At 38.3% G+C, this 18,586-nt stretch overlaps 2 protein-coding genes across 2 annotated transcripts in view; one reads left to right on the forward strand and one right to left on the reverse strand.

Moving 5' to 3' along the window:
* The window catches only part of Lypla1 (lysophospholipase 1), a 32,474-nt gene extending 26,452 nt beyond the window's left edge, over positions 1 to 6,022 (forward strand). Inside the window, exon 9 of the mRNA XM_075967072.1 lies at positions 4,375 to 6,022. Coding sequence (XP_075823187.1) covers positions 4,375 to 4,428 — 54 coding nt within the window. The 3' untranslated portion in view covers positions 4,429 to 6,022. The remainder of the gene's footprint in view (positions 1 to 4,374) is intronic.
* A 4,079-nt stretch (positions 6,023 to 10,101) lies between these two features.
* On the reverse strand, positions 10,102 to 18,577 carry LOC142846485 (uncharacterized). The gene is made up of 3 exons (XM_075967073.1): positions 18,180 to 18,577; positions 14,208 to 14,776; positions 10,102 to 12,794 (listed from the first exon to the last, which is right to left on the reverse strand). The coding sequence occupies exons 1-3, from the start codon at positions 18,221 to 18,223 to the stop codon at positions 12,760 to 12,762; spliced, it is 648 nt and encodes a 215-aa protein (XP_075823188.1). The 5' UTR covers positions 18,224 to 18,577; the 3' UTR covers positions 10,102 to 12,759.
* Positions 18,578 to 18,586: the final 9 nt, after the last annotated feature.

The following is an 18,586-nucleotide window of genomic DNA, read 5'->3' on the forward strand; positions in this document are numbered from 1 at the left end:
CCAGGAACTAACTGGGGACCTCAGCTTGGGCACCTGGGAGCCCCTCTAGGGTCAAGTCTCCTGCCCACCCTAAAGTGGGTCCCTTAACTAAAAATTGTGGTTCCGTGCTCCCCTATCCAACCTTCCTTTATCCCGATCCTCCTGTTTCCCCAAGTCCCCCCTCCTTCCCTTCTACCCTTTCTCTCCCCATCTCCCCATACCCCCATCCCACCCCACCCCCAAGATCCCACTTTTCTCCCCGGCAATTTTGTCTACTTCCCTTATCCAAGAGGATAACTATATGTTTTTCCTTGGGTTCACCTTCTTACTTAGCTTCTTTAGGTTCGCCTATTGTAGACTCCGTGGCCCCTATTTATGGCTAGAAACCAATTATGAGTGAGTACATCCCATGTTCATCTTTTTGGGTCTGGGATACCTCACTCAGGATAGTGTTTTCTATTTCCATCCATTTGCATGCAAAATTCGAGAAGTCATTGTTTTTTACCGCAGCGTAGTACTCTAGTGTGTATATATTCCATACTTTCTTCATCCATTCTTCCATTGAAGGGCATCTAGGTTGTTTCCAGGTTCTGGCTATTACAAATAATACTGCTATGAACATAGTTGAACAAATGCTTTTGACATGTGATAGAGCGTCTCTTGGGTAAATTCCCAAGAGTGGTATTGCTGGGTCCAGGGGTAGGTTGATCCCGAATTTCCTGAGAAACCGAAACACTGATTTCCACAGTGGTTGCACAAGATTGCATTCCCACCAGCAATGGATGAGGGTACCCCTTCCTCCACAGCCTCTCCAGCAAAGGCTATCCTTGGTGTTTTTGACTTTAGCCATTCTGACAGGTGTAAGATGATATGTCAAAGTTGTTTTGATTTGCATTTCCCTGATTGCTAAGGAAATTGAGCATGACCTTAAGTGTCTTTTGGCCATTTGAACTTCTTCTGTTGAGAATTCTCTGTTCAGTTCAGTGCCCCATTTTTTAATTGGGTTAATTAGCATTTTAAAGTCTAGTTTCTTGAGTTCTCTATATATTTTGGAGATCAGACCTTTGTCTGTTGCGGGGTTGGTGAAGATCTTCTCCCAGTAAGTGGGTTGCCTTTGTGTCTTAGTGACAGTGTCCTTTGCTTTACAGAAGCTTCTCAGTTTTAGTAGGTCCCATTTATTCAATGTTGCCCTTAATGTCTGTGCTTCTGGGGTTATACCTAAGAAGCGATCACCTGTGCCCATCTGTTGTAGGGTATTTCCCACTTTCTCTTCTATCAGGTTCAGTGTTTTCGGGCTGATATTGAGGTCTTTAATCCATTTGGACTTGAGTTTTGTGCACGGTGATAGATATGGGTCTATTTTCATTCTTCTACAGGTTGACATCCAGTTGTGCCAGCACCATTTGTTGAAGATGCTTTCTTTCTTCCATTGTATACTTTTAGCTCCTTTATTGAAAATGAGGTTTGTGGGATAAAATCCGGGTCTTCTATACGATTCCATTGGTCGACTTCTCTGTTTTTATGCCAGTACCACCCTGTTTTCATTACTGTAGCTCTGTAATAGAGTTTGAAGTCAGGGATGGTAATGCCTCCAGAAGATCCTTTATTGTATAGGATTGTTTTGGCTATCCTGAGTTTTTTGTTTTTCCATATAAAGTTGATTATTGTCCTCTCCAGATCTGTGAAGAATTTTGATGGGATCTTGATGGGGATTGCATTGAATCTATAAATTGCCTTTGGTAGAATTGCCATTTTTACTATGTTGATCCTCCCAATCCAAGAGTAAGGGATGTCCATCCATTTTTTGGTATCATCTTCAATTTCTTTCTTCAATGCCTTAAAGTTCTTGTCAAATAGATCTTTCACTTCCTTGGTTAGATTTACCCCAAGATATTTTATGCTGTTTGTAGCTATCGTGAATGGAGAAGCTTCTCTGATTTCCCTCTCTGCTTCCATATCCGTTGTGTATAAGAGGGCGACTGATTTTTTGGAGTTGATCTTGTATCCTGCCACATTACTAAAGCTGTTTATCAGCTGTAAGAGTTCTTTGGTGGAGTTTTCGGGGTCGCTTATGTACACTATCATATCATCTGCAAATAACGAAAGTTTAACTTCTTCCTTTCCAATTCGAATCCCCTTGATCCCATTATGTTGTCTTATTGCTATTGCTAGAACTTCCAGCACTATATTGAAGAGGTATGGCGAGAGTGGACAGCCTTGTCGTGTTCCTGAGTTAAGCGGGATGGCTTTGAGTTTCTCTCCGTTTAATTTGATGTTCGCTGTCGGCTTGCTGTATATAGCTTTTATTATATTTAGGTATGACCCTTGTGTCCCTAATCTCTCCAAGACTTTTAACATAAATGGATGTTGAATTTTGTCAAATGCTTTTTCAGCATCTAATGAAATGATCATATGGTTTTTTTCTTTCAGTTTATTTATATGCTGGATTATATTGATAGATTTTCGTATGTTGAACCAGCCCTGCATCTCAGGAATGAAGCCTACTTGATCATAATGGATAATTTTTTGGATGTGTTCTTGGATTCAGTTTACCAGTATTTTGTTGAGGATTTTTGCGTCGATATTCATGAGTGAGATCGGCCTGTAATTCTCTTTCCTGGTTGAGTCTTTGTGTGGTTTTGGTATCAGAGTAACTGTAGCTTCATAAAAGGTGTTTGGTAATGACCCTTCTGTTTCTATATTGTGGAATACATTGAGGAGTATAGGTATTAGGTCTTCTTGGAAGTTCTGGAAGAATTCCGCATTGAAACCATCTGGCCCTGGGCTTTTTTTGGTAGGGAGGTTTTTGATAACAGCTTCTAATTCTTCGCAACTGACAGGTCTGTTTAGATTGTTCACCTGGTCCTGGTTTAATTTTGGTAAATGGTATTTATCTAAAAAAGTGTCCATTTCTTTTACATTTTCCAGTTTTGTGGCATACAGGCTTTTGTAGTAAGATCTAATGACTCTCTGAATTTCCTCTGTGTTTGTGGTTATGTCCCCCTTTTCATTTCTGATCTTATTAATTTGCAAATTTTCTCTCTGCCGTTTGACTAGTTTGGATAGGGGTTTGTCAATCTTGTTGATTTTCTCCAGGAACCAGCTTCTTGATTCATTGATTCTTTGGATTGTTTTCTGTGTTTCTATTTTGTTGATTTCAGCCCTCAGTTTGATTATTTCCAGTCTTCTACTCCTCCTAGGTGAGTCTGCTTCTTTTTTTTCTAGAGCTTTCAGGTGGGCTGTTAAGTCTCCAATGTGAGCTTTCTCTGTTTTCTTTAAGTGGGCACTTAGTGCTATGAACTTTCCTCTTAGGACTGCTTTCATAGTGTCCCATAAGTTCGAGTATGTTGTTTCTTTATTTTCATTGAATTCAAGGAAGACTTTAATTTCTTTCTTTATTTCTTCCTTAATCCATGTATGGTTCAGTAGTTGGCTGTTCAGTTTCCATGTGTTTGTGGGCTTTCTGGGGGTAGCATTGTTGTTGAATTCTAACTTTAATCCATGGTGGTCTGATAAGACACAGGTGGTTAGTAATATTTTTTTGTAGCTGTGTAAGTTAGCTTTGTTACCGAGTATGTGGTCAATTTTCGAGAAGGTTCCATGAGCTGCAGAGAAAAAGGTATATTCTTTCCTCTTTGGGTGGAATAATCTATAGATGTCTGTTAAGTCCATTTGCTTCATTACCTCCATTAATTCTCTAATTTCTCTGTTAGGTTTCTGTCTGATTGACCTGTCCATTGGTGAGAGAGGAGTGTTGAAGTCTCCTACTATTAGTGTGTGCGGTTTGATGGCTGCCTTGAATTTTAGCAATGTTTCTTTTACGTACGTGGGGAGCACAGTTAAATATTATAGGAAATTATGAGGTAGGGGTTTAGAGTGCTCAAAATAAACCTCTCTCATGCCCTACCTCTTCTCATTGATGCAAATACAAGGTTGGAAGTTCACTACATAGCTAAACTGGTTGACCAGTGAGGGCCAGGGACTTGAGAAAACAAAGAAAATGGGTTTAGACCTAGGTGGTTTCCGTACATACATTCTTTCAAATGAGTAGCTGTATGTAATTCTTTATGAAAGGGACACACAAAAGTTATCTCTGTGTCATTTCATTCCAACAAGGAAACTCCCTGATGCTCCGCTGTTAGTAAGTAGACAGTACTAAACTTCTCTGTATAGGTATTGTCATTCTGAACTTCCTGACTCCCCAGTGTTTTATTTGCGTGTATAATAGTAATCCTAAGAAATATTCCCAGATTTCATTTGGAGCCTCATTTTTCTTACATGCCCTTTTCCTGTAATAGTAAAACATCCTCACCTACATGGGTTTAATTACTGGCATCTTGGAATTGTAATTTCTGACTTATGTAGCTGTCTATTAAATCATTTTTTTCCAAATAGGAAATGATGGATGTCAAGCAGTTCATTGATAAACTCCTACCTCCAGTTGATTGACGTCACTAAGAGGCCTCGTGTAGACGCTCACCAGCAGCACCGTAGTAGAGTATGAACCCTTCCCTTGCCTGATCGTAAAGCTTCTAATGTTTGCAGTATTAAAATGTTTTTCAAATATATACCAATGATACAGACTAAATGATGTCTCCCTCATGGGAAATGATCCTTTTAAGTTTCTATACATACATCTGTTTTATACAATCCAGAATATACTGGGATTAAAGTAGATGAAGAGATACAGCTAGCTTCTTTTTCTCAAGTTAATTCAGCAAAATAAAATACCACAACCAGAGTTTTATTACGTCATTTGAAAGTGACTAGTGTGCTCCTGAAAATCTGTTGAGGTCTAACAAGCTGCTGAGATATCTGTGTGTGACTTGTTATGCTGTGAGTGACTATGGCTCCACTCCACACTGTTTAGTCACCGTGCAGGGTCTGTATTTTATAGGTGTATTCACGTATATGTGACTGTAACACTCAAGAATTAGATGGTATTACATTCTCCCTGATACCAGAGACAATGCTAGCAAGTGTCAGAAAAGTAATACTACTCTTCTCAATTAATGGCTTTTTTATTGGGGAACCAGGCTGTTCTTTTCCTTCTACTTAATTTTTCTCCTCTCTAGAAACAAAAAAGTTTTTGTTTCTTGATTTTTTTTTTATAGAAGACAAATATTGCCTCTGCTATAAAAACCTGTCGATATATACTATAATTTGACACTCTGCATCACAGACATACAGTATTTCAAATCTAAGTAATCTGAAAAAAAAAATCAAACATTACTTAGACTTACATACTCAAATAACTGCACCTTAGTCCATCTTTAGACTGTAGAGTTGCCAGAATCTTCAGTCCTAATAATTTTGTGGTTTTATCTTTCTGTAAAAAACTTAAAGGGTAAATAATATCTTGGCATGTTCAGAAATAAATATTTAAGACCAGTTTTGAAGTCTAATTTCTAAAACAGTTACGTGTTATAGCAAAGTTTAAAGTTTACATTTTCTGTACATATGTTATGCTTGAAACCAAATACTGTTCAAGATGAGCAATCAGAAACTTATTTTTATCTTGTAACAAACTAATTTGAATTTTCATCATAGTTTTTGAGAGTTAGTCTCTTGTACAAACATTAAAATAGCAATCATTTGGTTTTAAATCATCAATATGTCCAGAATACTGGTGAAAATTAATTTATGGGTAATAAAGACTGATTAGAATCTATATATATCTATATAAGCAGTTGAATATGTTGCAAAAATTATGGTCATTTCTGAACTGTTACTTTTCCTGCTGTTTCCAACTGCCCACGACCATGCTAAGAAGCATCATTATAAACAGGTGCTAACTACTATGGAGATCATTTGGTGTGGACTAGATAGGATGTTAATAATGAAGCCATACACTTATGTCTAGATTTAAAACAATTTCAATCATTTACTATTTTGCTTTAAGAACATAAACTTGCTTCAGCTGTACCATCAGTAAAATTTTATTTGTGGTAAGAAATATTTCATTGAATTCTTGTGCTGTAATGTGGGAAAATGTCATGTTTTTCATAGTTTCTATCAATGTGAAATAAAACTTAATTCTGGACTTCTTGGATTGTTTTATGAAGCATTGTTTCATGTTTTAAGACAGAGTCTTACTACAAAGCCCAGGCTCTTAGGAACTTGCCTAAATCAACTCTCTTTCTCAGTTGCTTTTGGTCATGGTGTTGTATCACAGTAACTGCAAAGTAACTAATCATGCTGATCTGGAAGTCATGGATTCACCTGCCTTTGCCTCCCAAGTGCTGATATTATAGGATGGACTCCCATGACCTGCTTGTTTTCCCAAGCTTTTGTATCGTTTTTTTAAGGTAAGATCTCCCTTATAGCCAGCCCAGTGTGGCCTCAAAGTTATCAATCCTCCTGCCTCTGTCTCCTGAGTGCTAGAATTACAGGTGTCAGAATGGCCATCAGTGTTGAAAGGAAGGATACAAAAATGTATTCATGAGAAAATGCATTGGGATAAAAATTTTTGATGTGATATTAGCTTGAAATGGAACCAACCATGAGGGAAATTTTTACTTAATTTTAATCTGCTAAAAATTTCATTTTCAGTGTCTTAACCTATTTAAGAGACTTTATTGGGTGTTTTCATCTTTTTAAGATTTTTTTATTATGTATACAGTGTTCTGCCTCCATGTATGCCTGCACACCAGAATGGGGCACCAGATCTCATTATAGATAGTTATGAGCCACTGTGTGGTTGCTGGAAATTGAACTCAGGACCTCTGGAAGAGCAGCCAGTGCTCTTGAGCCATCTCTTGTAGTTATCACTAGGAATTTTTAATAAGTATCTTATGTCAGTTATCCAAGTATTTTTTTCCAGGTATTTTATTATTGAATTCTAACTTTTTCTAGTACAGAGGTCTATCCTTTTGTGTTAGTCTGTTTCTGCTTTTGAATACTTAAAGTTTACCAGCTGAACTTTTGTGATTTAGCTTGAGTTTGGCATAATCCTAGTGGCAAGAGATTTTGTGATGGTTTGAATAAGAAACGTTCCCCCATAGGCACTGTCTCCAGTTGATGGTGCTGTCTGGAGAGGTTATGTGGAGGGGCAGGCTTGCTGGAAGAAGGCATCACTGTGGTCAGTGTAAGCACTGCAGCTCAGATGGAGAGAAAGGCATACTAATAGCAGGGAACCAAGGAGTACCACGAAGTCAATTAGCACAAGAAACCTCACACAGAGATTTATTGGGAGGGAAAAACCAGGAGGGTGGCCTCTGCTTGGGGGAAAACAACAGCAAACTGACCCAGAATACAGGACTTACAGTTTCTTGGGAACAGCGTGAAGCTTTTCAGGATGTAGACTGGTGTGATTTCTCATCCAGATATTGAGCTTTTTACTCTGTAGGTGGGGACAGGGTCCAGCAGTTAAGGCAGATAAAGTATTCTGTGGGTGGAACCTAGAAGTTGGGGGAGGGGCTTACAGTCAGGCTTTGAGAGTTTAAAACCTTGTCCCACTCCCAGTTTGCTTTCTCTGTACACTGAATTTTTTTAATTGATTTATTTAGTGTAAAATATATGCCTTCAGGCCAGAAGAGGGCACCTGACCTCATTATAGATGGTTGTGAGCCATCATGTGGTTGCTGGGAATTGAACTCAGGACCTTTGGAATAGCAGGCAATGCTCTTAACCACTGAGCCATCTCTCCAGCCCCTGTACACTGAATTTTAAAAGGGAAGAAACTGTCTTTTGTCCTTTCTGAAATTCAGAAACTTGCTTTCACATGAATGTTGGTCTTAAATTTATAACATATGACATATTATATATAATATGATATAAATATATAAAATATATACAATACATACACATGTGGATTAGCAGTGTATAGGCATAAATTAATATCAAGAATGTCCCTGAGTCAGCCCAGCCACTAGGGCATGTGGAAGTAGACATTTAAAAATGATTTGTGTTAGGCCGGGCTGTGGTGGCGCACGCCTTTAATCCCAGCACTAGGGAGGCAGAGTCAGGTGGATCTCTGGGAGTTCGAGGCCAGCCTGGTCTACAGAGCTAGTTCCGGGACAGGCACCAAAGCTACAGAGAAACTCTGTTTTGAAAAACCAAAAAAAGAAAAAAGAAAAAAAAAGATTTGTGTTGAGTTCCATCCGTATGTTTAGCCCTAGGAGAAGTGAGCATCCCAAACCAATAACCTGCCAGAGTGAGCACAGTGATGAAGAGTAGAGGATGGTTACACCCAGGACCTTGAAGAAAGAGTCTGGAGACAGCGTTATGAGAATGTTAGAAACAGCATTAGAATTCAGATTTGGGAGAGAAGGGATGAAAAACAGCCACTCAAATCAAAGTAGAGAAGTAGCAAAAATACCTGAAACAACTCAAATGTCAAAAGTGGACCAGATAAATAACCCACACAATAGAATGAACTGAGGTACAAACAGTGATTTTCAAAAAAGAATGAACATGGAATGTGTTAGTTTGGAACTGACTCAGGGTATACTCAAAAAATGAATATTTAAAATTCACACAATATTGGGGGTAGAGATGGTTCAGTTGCAAGTGCTTGCTATTCTAGAGGACCCAAATTCAATTCCCAGCACCCCAATTGGCACTGGCAGCTGACAATTCCATATAAATCCAACTCCAGGAAAGGTGACATCCTCTACTGGCCTCAAATGCTTGCACACACATTCAGTCCCACATACAGATATATCTGTGGAGCATGTGTAAAGAAATGAGCATAGGAGGCTGGAGAAATGGCTCAGTGGTTAAGAGCATTGCCTGCTCTTCCAAAGGTCCTGAGTTCAATTCCCGGCAACCACATGGTGGCTCACAACCATCTGTAATGAGGTCTGGTGCCCTCTTCTGGCCTGCAGATGTACACACAGACAGAATATTGTATGCATAATAAATAAATATTAAAAAAAAGGAAACGAGCATAGAAATGAATGGAAATAGGAAAAAGGATACCTGCACTTGTATACACCAATTATTAAACCAGATATTTCTAGTGTGTTAAGAGGTAATGTTTACCATTTTAGAGATTATACTCTATATCAGTGTGATTGTGGGGGAAAATTAAATCGCTATTTACTGTTGATTACAAATAAATAAAATTACAGGACTTGAAGGAAAAAGGAATTCTACAAGGTAATAGCAGAAGATACAAATATCTAAATAAATGGTGTTTATAGATCAGGCTATCGATACTAGGTGGTTTGATATATGCCCTGAGGCATATATCCAAATTTAACTCGTTTTGGAATTAAGATAACTCCCGTTGCTGTGATAGACTGATTTGACTGCTTCAGTTCACAGTTCTAGGTTGCAGTCCACTTTAGTAGGGAAGACAAAATGGCAGATGTTTAGGGGAGCTGGGTTGCACTGCATTCAGTCCGCAGCAATTTACTCCACTTTATGTAAATCAGAATCTCTACCTAGGGGGTGGTGCTGGGCTTTTGCCCAGATGCTAGTCTGGCAGGTGATTTTAACTTCTGTCAGGTTAACAACAATCACAAGAGCATAAACATGGCCAGGTGTAGATATTAGGGCGGAAACCCTGTGATGCAGTCTTGGTGGCTTTATAAGGGTATAAAATACACAAATCCGGGCGGTGGTGGTGCACACCTTTAATCCCAGCAGAGGCACGGGATCTCGAATTTGAGGCCATCCTGGTCTACAGAGTGAGTTCCAGGACAGCCAGGTCTGTTTCTCAGAGAAACTCTTGTCTTAAAAAACCAAGAGAGAGAGAGAGAGGAAGGGAGGGAGAGAAGGAAGAAAGAAAAATAGTCACATGAAGCCTCTACCTCTTGATATACAATGTCCTGAACCTCTTGGAACTCCCAACCAAGGAAACTGTTACCACATTGATCTCTTGTGTTATCCTGCATTTTATTCTATCAAAAAAAAATGGACTAAAAGAAATTGGAAGATTTAGTAAAGTATATGCATTCATTCTATCCAAATCAAAGCAAAAGTTTAATGCAGGGCTGGAGAGATGGCTCAGTGGTTAAGAGCACTGCCTGCTCTGCCAAAGGTCCTGAGTTCAATTCCCAGCAACCACATGGTGGCTCACAACCACCTGTAATGAGATCTAGTGCCCTCTTCTGGCCTGTATACTTAATAAATAAATAAATCTAAAAAAAAAAAAAAAAGAAAAAAGAAAAAAAAAAAGTTTAATGCAATTCCTATTACAATCCCAGTTGGACCATTATACACAGGTATTCTATAATTTATGTGGAAAAACAAGAGAACTTTCAATGAAATGCTTTAAAAGGAAAGAGCAATGTTTCAGAAGTTACTAAATAGTGCCAGAAATTCATATTCGCAGAGATACGCATACAAATGAATGGAAAAAAATAATGCTAAAAGACCTCACAGAATCCCAGGGGGTGCGCAACTGGATGACTGTAGACAGAGCAATTCCATCTAAACCTTACACTTCATGCAAAAATTAAAAACTTGGTTCTTCTAAAGAGCCTACCCAGAAAACGAGCAAGGGTAGGTGTGGTGGCACACATTTAATCCCAGAGAAGTGAATGGATTTCTGAGAATTCAAGGCCAGGCTGGTCTACACACCAAGTTCCAGACCAGAGCTACATAGTAAGACCCTGTGTCAAAAAAAAAAAAAAAAAAACAAAGAAAATATTTGCAAACTCTTGATAAGTAATTATATAAATTACATAAATGGTTTTTTAAACAGTAAAAAAAAATCTAATTTTAAAAACGAGGTATTTCATGTAGGGAGCTATATGAATAATGATTGATATCACAAATCTTAATTGGAAGTTAGAACAACTGTAAGACTATTACATACCCATTAGATCATCTAAAACAGTGATGGGGCCAGTGAGATGGCTCAGTAGGTAAAGGCACTTGTTGCCAAGTCTGACCTGAATTCAGCTCCTGGGTCCCACATGTTGGAAGAACAGAACCAGCTCTTAAAAGCTGTCTGTTGTTCATGTGCCATTGCATTCAAGAACTACATGTAGAGAAAATGGACTCTAATACACTGCTGGTGAGAATATAAAATGGTACAGTCATTTCAAAAAAGTTTGGATATTTCTTAAACTGTGAGAAGGAAATCTTTTATTTGCAAATAATATTTTTTAATCAATTTTCCTGTTTTACTCTATGCTTTAATGAAAATGTTTACAGTCTGAAAAGAAGATAATATTTTACCTTATTTGAGAATTAGGGAGACAAATCAGGAGGAAACGTCTATGGTGTGCAAAGTTGGTAATCTTATCTTGATCACCATATGCATATGAAATAAAGTATACTCTACAAAGTTGTCTTCTGGTCTTCACTTACATGCTATGTCCTAAAAACCCACAATCACATCACACACACCAGACAGAAATTAAAATGAGTAATTCTTATTGTCAGTGCCTTATAGGTATCTCTGGATTATTCCCTGAGAAGGCAATACTTCAAGATAAAGTGTCAAATGTCCCATTAGGGACACAAAGATGCATGGAACGTATACTACCTATAAGTAACATATATAACCTATAGAATGCTAAGCTATACTGTAATATGTATATAGTTGATAGATGACTAACCTTTTGATGTCTCTATCAGTGAAATGAAAATGCTGCTTTGGATACATACATGAGGTATTTAGTGTTCCGTACATTCTCCCCTCTTAAGCATTTTAATGTTAACATTTTTAAAACATGTTGACAATAGAGCAAACATTGAGGATATATTATCTACCCTGGGACTTCTACTCAGGGCCTAACAAATAAGGCTCATGAGTACAACTGTGTCCCAGACAGGTTACTGGCATCCAACCTCAGCTGGATAACAAACATCTTAAGGGAATTTGTCAAAATATGAAAAAAAAATAGAACAGCAACCCACTACCCTTTCCAAGACACCCTTATTTGAAAAGAATAATCACACATTGCCCGATATTTAAATGAACAATTGGCTATTGAGATGATGGGCATCCCATTCTACACATTGCAATAAAAAAATATGTCTCTAAGTGAAAGGACAATCAAAGAACAAAGGCCACAGAAGGAATATAAGGAACACAAATTAAATTTGCCTAAATAGATGTGCCACACACATAGCACACTTTGATATCCACCTCAAATGTTGAAAACTAGAAAGCACAATGCAGTGATCTCCACATCAATCTTGAGTCAACATGCTATGTAGTTTGTTTCAAGGCTTTAATGAAAATAGATGAAATAAGCTTTATTTCCTTAACCTGAAGAAACTGTGACATCTAAGTTCTTTACAAAATCATTTACATAAATAGGATTTTTCTCTTGTATAAGTTCTTCCCTAGTTCCTGATATCAAGGCTTTAAAATATTTAAAGGGCTAGAGACATGGCTGAGCTCATTCTCAGCATTCTCAGGAACAAAGACAGAATTTTGGCAACTTCCTGTAATTCATGCTGCAAGATGTTTTGAGGGTCTAACCTTGTGAATCAGAATGTACATATCCAAACAAAGACACACTGATATTGCATTACCTAAATTTAAACAAGTCTTTACACAAACGTTCTCTCTTGAATGGTTTTCTATCATAAGCATTCACTCCTGTAACGGGTATTGAGACATTTAAAGGCTTGCAGAGTTCTTCATGAAAAAGAAAGCTGGCATGTAGGCTTGAATCAGGATTGAAATCAATTCTCAGCTCGTGTTCCCATTCGGGAAGTTTTAGGAAATGCTGCCCTGCTGAAGAAATATGGCACTAGGAGTGGGTCTGAGTTTCCAGTCATGTACCATTTCCAGTTTCTACTCTGTTTCATGGCTCAGGCTGAGGATGTAAGAGTGCAGTGTCTTGCTTTAGCTGCCAGGTTTGACAACTGTTACCAAGTCACTTTCTTGATGATCCTGTATCTGTCTGGAACCAAGGGACAAATTAAACCCTTTTGTGAGTTGACTGAGACATTGCTTTATTACAGCAACAGAAAATGCACTAGTAATACCCATAATGTTTTACTCATGGATTTTTTATTTCCTATGTTAAAAAGAAGTATGAAATCTAAAAGGGTCACTTTATAATTTAAACTCATAGGCTTTTGTCTATGTGAGTGTGCATGTACAAAGACATCATAATTCATTAACAAATTGCTGATACTTGCCAGGTTTTGTTTTTCCAGAAAAAAATTATCTTGTGTAATGGAATGTAGATATATTAACTAAAGATCTTACCAAATCCTTTATAGTATTTTTTCCTATAGTATGCATTTTTCAGATCATCAAAGATTTATGTGATATGTACAGGCATTAAAAGTCCAGTTACATAATAAATGTTTACTCTTGTGTAAAGACTACCATGAACTGCATAACTCTGCCACACTGACTACATTAATAGGGTTTCTCTGCAGTATGTTTTTTTCTCAGTATTTTGAAGACTACTGATACATGCTAAGGTTTTACCACATTGATTACAATCATAAGGTTCCTCTTTAGTATGAATATGAGTTCTTTTAAGTTTTAGGAGACTACTTTAACTTACAAATGCTTTGTCACACTGATTACATTCATAAGGTTCCCCTCCAGTATGAGTTATTCCATGCATTGAACATATCTGTGTTGTGTAACGGCTTTACCACATTTATTGTATTCATAGGGCTTCTCTTCAGTATGTCTTCTTTTATGTCTTTGGTGATGACTGTAATATGCAAAGGCTTTATCACATTGATTAAATTTTAAGGTTTCTTTCCAGTATGTATTCTTTTATGTTGCTGAAGATAAGCATGACATAAAAAGGTTTTACCACATTGGTTACATTCATAAGGTTTCTCTCTAACATGAATTCTTTCATGTATTTTGATATTACTGTGATACGCAAAGGCTTTACCACATTGGTTGCATTCATAGGGTTTCTCTCCAGTATGTGTTCTTTTATGTATTTTGAGACTACTCTGACATACAAAAGTTTTACCACACTGCTTACATTTATATGGTTTCTCTCCAGTATGCTTTCTTTTATGTATTACAAGGTGACTACGACGTGTAAAGGCTTTACCACACTGCTTACATTCATAAGGTTTCTCTCCAGAATGTATTCTTTTATGATATTGGAGATTACTGGGTTGTGAAAAGGCTTTACCACACTGATTACATTCATAGGGTTTCTCTCCAGTATGCTTTCTTTTATGTATTACAAGATGACTACGACGTGTAAAGGCTTTACCACACTGCTTACATTTATAAGGTTTCTCTCCAGAATGTACTCTTTTATGATGTTGGAGATTACTGTGTTGTGAAAAGGTTTTACCACACTGATTACATTCATAGGGTTTCTCACCAGTATGCTTTCTTTTATGTATTAGTAGATGATTATGCCGTGTAAAGGCTTTTCCACACTGGTTACATTCATGTGTTCTTTTTTGACTTTGGTGATGACTATAATATGCAAAGGCTTTATCACATTGATTACATTCATAGGGTTTCTCTCCAGTATGTTTTCTTTTATGCATTTCAAGATGATTATGACGTGTAAAGGCTTTACCACACTGCTTACATTCATAAGGTTTCTCTCCAGAATGTATTCCTTTATGTATCTGAAGATGACTGTGATATGGAAAAGTATTAACACATTGAGTATTTTCAAACAGTTTCTCTTCAGTATGATTTCTTTCATGCCTTCCATGTCTTCTAGAACTTTGACAATATTTTTCAGTATATTTGTCTTCCCAACTGTAGCCTACAGCAGTTAGGTTCCCGTAGGTCTCCAACATCACATCTTTGTACAGATTCTTCTGGGAAGGATTCAGCAAAGCCCACTCTTCCAGAGTGAAGTTAACATGAACATCATCATAGGTCACTGTCTTCATGTCGTGGTGTTGAAGTTCTCCCTGATCTCTTTTCAGTTTCCTGCAGATGCAAAGACACAGCACACAGCACTAATGGTGGTAGCTCCTCTTCAAAGCCCAGCCTGAAACCTAGAAGAAAATCTTAAAGAATTGATAGATTAGAAGAAGAATCAATAAAACCAAAAGTTTTTTTGAAAAGCCTTTGAATTAAGGATAATAAAGAGTTACTTTCTTACTTTGGGTTATTATTGCTACGATGAAATAATGACCAAAGCAGCTTGGAGAGGAATTTTACTTCAGCTCATAGGTAAGAGTCCATCACTGAGGGAAGTCAGGACAGGAACTCAAACAAGGAAGGGACCTGGAGGCAGGAGCTGATGCAGAGGCCATGGAGGGGCGCTGCTTATTGTATTGCTCCTCATGGCTTGCTCCACCTGCTTTCTTAGAGAACCCAGGACCACCAGCTTAGGGATGACATCTCCCACAATGGGCTTGGCCTTCTCCCATCAGTCACTAAGAAAATGCTTTATAGGTTTTTCTGCAGCCCAATCTTATAGGGGCATTTTCTTAATTGAGCCTTCCTCCTCTCAAATGACTTCAGTTTATGTCAAGTTGACAAAATTACCTGGCACACTTAATGAAATAAGAATTACAATACTATGAACAACTCTTATGTGTGAAAAGTGGGCTATGGGTAGAACATATGAAGTCATGGGTCCAACCCACAATGCTGTGAAAATATTAAACAACCTAGATAAAAATGAAATAAATTCTTATACAAACTGCCCAGACTGGCTCTAAGAAGACAGAAACAATGAACTTGGATCAAAAAAAAAAAAATCCACAAAGAAAAGCTAGATGGTTAGAGACGATTGAACTCTATCAATCTATAACATTAAAAACTGTAGGAGGCTGTTTTCATTATTCCAGACTGCACTATAGTCCAGCATATACCAAAATGGAGCCACTTATTCCAAACTCAAAACTATCTGATCTTCCCAGATATGAAGGGGAAAGTCAAATTTGCCAAACAAAAAAACAAAAAACAAAAAAACAAACCTAGTTTAAGTTAGTATAAGGAAATTCACTCTCCTTAATCCTCACATAAAAGACACATGTTGACTATTTTAAATTATTCTTTGTCCTAGCTTACAAGGAAAGTAACTGAGTAATCTAATTTTTTAAATTGTTCTTTAATTTCTGCTTCCTACACCTTTTTTCCTGCCCGTGTAACAGCTCTTGTGATGAGCCCATCATTGGGTTCCACCTCAGTGGGATGGAATCTTGTTAACGCTAAAGAGGTGTTGCAGCCAACTGAGATCTTCACATTGTAATTCTGTCCTTCCACAAAAATACTTTTCAACTATATCAAACTACATGGAAAAACATCTCCAAGCAGTCTCTGAAACTAGTATTACCCCAGGTACCAAGGCCCCACTATAGGTTTCCATTCTTTATCAATAGAGATTGTGATAAATTTTTTAAATAAAATACAAGCAAACCCAATCTAAGATCATATTTAAAACTGGGTTATCCAGAATTTAAGAGTGGTTCAACATATAAAACCAGCTGTATACACATTTGTAGTGTTAGATTTATTATTATTATTTTAAAGTATCTATAGAAAGATAAGACAGGAAGACAGGCTTGGTCTGATCTAAGTGGAACCATATTTATTCAGGTCAAGGGGACATCTTGTCACCCATGTGTACAGATGGCTAAATGGGTGGGGATGACTACCATAGTCAGCAAGGGAAGCTGGGACCTATAGTAAGTCCTTCAGCAGGAAACTAGCAAATAGGATAAAGGAAATAGCACCTAATCACCTCAACACTAAATTACGATACAACAAATTAAGACAAGGAATATAGCATGCTGAGGAGTGTCCACAAAAAACAGCCAACATCCTACTCCATGATGAAAAGACAGAGCTTTCCCTCTGAGGTCAAGGACAAGAAAAAGAACTATGTTTACTTATTCAACAGCATACTACAAGTTGTCGGGCTACAGCTACAGCTCTGCAGACTTAAGGACCAATCACAGCCACAGTACTGGGGAGAGATTGGAATTCAGCAGACTCACTGTCTTAGGGTTTCTAAGAGGGTTATGTCTTAGGGATTGATGTGAAGAGACACTATGACCACAGCAACTCTTATAATAAAAGAATTCATGGAAGTGGCAGCTTACAGTTGAGAGGTTTAGTCCATTATCATCCTAGTGGGGAGCATAGTGGTGTACAGGCAGACATGGTGCTGTCTACATCTTGATCAGAAGGGAACAGGAAGTGAACTGTCTCACTGGGAGTAGCTTGAGCATGAGAGGCCTCAAAGCCCATCCCTAACAGTGATATACTTCCTTCAACAAGGCCACACCTACAAAGCCACACCTCTTAATAGTGCCACTCCCGTTGGGAGCCATTTTCTTTCAAACATCACTTGGGCTGTTTCATGCTCTCTGGACCACTCGTTCCTGGCCCACCTATGTGTCTAAACTACAATCTTGTGACTAATAGATAAACCTTTTGAAATCTTAACTTAGCAGACCACTGGCTCTATCAACCCAGAAGCTAGACTGCACCCTGGGCCTTTAGAAAAATCTTCCCATATCTTGCTATAACCACCTCTGATATATCCACCAATGTATTCTAAACTTACTTTGATTTTTAACTTTCTTAGTTCTGTAAAAGTATAAAACTGCTTCCACACTGAAACACGGAATTTAGGATAAATTAAATCTGTGTTCCTAAGTCATGGTCACTCATAATGACTCCAGAATAAATTATATCTTATTCTCTTTGAGATGAAAACTGGTTTTTGCAGCAATACTTTCTTTTTTCTGGGGTTATAATTGAGAATAGTACGAATTGGTAGTAAATGGTCTGATTATGTACGTATATATGTGTATACATACACACGCACACATTGTTTGGGGTTGTTTACCGCTAGAGACCTAGTTTCTCATGTGCCAATGAGACAATTTTTGTCCCCTCTTTATTACCTCACAAGAAGAGTGAGAGGAGAGGTAAAAGAATACAATAGAAAGCAGGAGTTGTGGATTAACACGCCGCTTAAACCCTTCATTACAATCCAAACAGTGATTGGTCAAAGCGGAAGTGACTGTGTCACACTGGAAAACTACACTACTTGTTCACTAGAGAGCCCGAAAGAGTGAAAGCACACACTAGTTACTATTTCTATTCTAACAAGATCTTCTTCCATGTTTGGTGACACGTGCTTAATTGGTGCGTGACACGGTATGTGGTGTAGTTAATTGTTTTCATTGGAAAGAAGACATTTCGAGGTTTAATGTCTGTAATGTTCATTGGCTCCTGATTTATTAGAAAGTTTCACACAGGAACAAAGGAAACAGCCCCAAACAGTGTGTGTGTGTGTGTGTGTGTGTGTGTGTGTGTGTGTGTGTGTGTGTGTGTGTGTACGCATACACGTACGGAATCAGTTTCCTACCTCGGCTTTTTGTCAAGGCCGTCCTCTCCTAAGTAGGTTTCCATCAGCAGGTGAGAGGGTTAGTACAGCTGAGGCCAAGAGTGGATTTCAGAGCTCGCTCAAGCTCTTGCTTCAAAATGGACCAGCCACGACTACTCCGCGCCCCAAAGGACGCTTACTCGGAGGGCTTCCGTTGGAACCGATAGCCGTCTACCGCCAAGGGCTGGGCTCCCGTAGGCATGAAAGCCCGGGCAAGTCCCATTCCAACTCTCCAGCAACGCGAGTCGCGGTAACAGAGACTTTCTAGACCTCTGCCTCCGGGAGCAGGTCAGGACGGCGTGGGATCGTGCTGTCCTGATCCCAACGAGCCACCCTTCCCAGGCCTCCGCGCGATCGATTGATAGCGCCTGCGCGGTGCGTGCGGCGCT

The sequence above is a fragment of the Microtus pennsylvanicus genome, chromosome 3 (genome assembly GCF_037038515.1).
Source record: "Microtus pennsylvanicus isolate mMicPen1 chromosome 3, mMicPen1.hap1, whole genome shotgun sequence".
NCBI lineage: Eukaryota > Metazoa > Chordata > Mammalia > Rodentia > Cricetidae > Microtus > Microtus pennsylvanicus.

What these genes read in the sequence shown, in the direction of transcription:
- LOC142846485 (XM_075967073.1), bottom strand. Translation starts at nt 18,223, where the DNA reads ATGGAAACCTACTTAGGAGAGGACGGCCTTGACAAAAAGCCGAG. An exon ending in GGCCTTGACAAAAAGCCGAG is followed by an intron (nt 14,777 to 18,179) that starts GTAGGAAACTGA and finishes TTGCATCTGCAG; the next exon opens with GAAACTGAAAAGAGATCAGG. An exon ending in ACATAAAAGAAAGCATACTG is followed by an intron (nt 12,795 to 14,207) that starts GTGAGAAACCCT and finishes CCTTGGTTCCAG; the next exon opens with ACAGATACAGGATCATCAAG.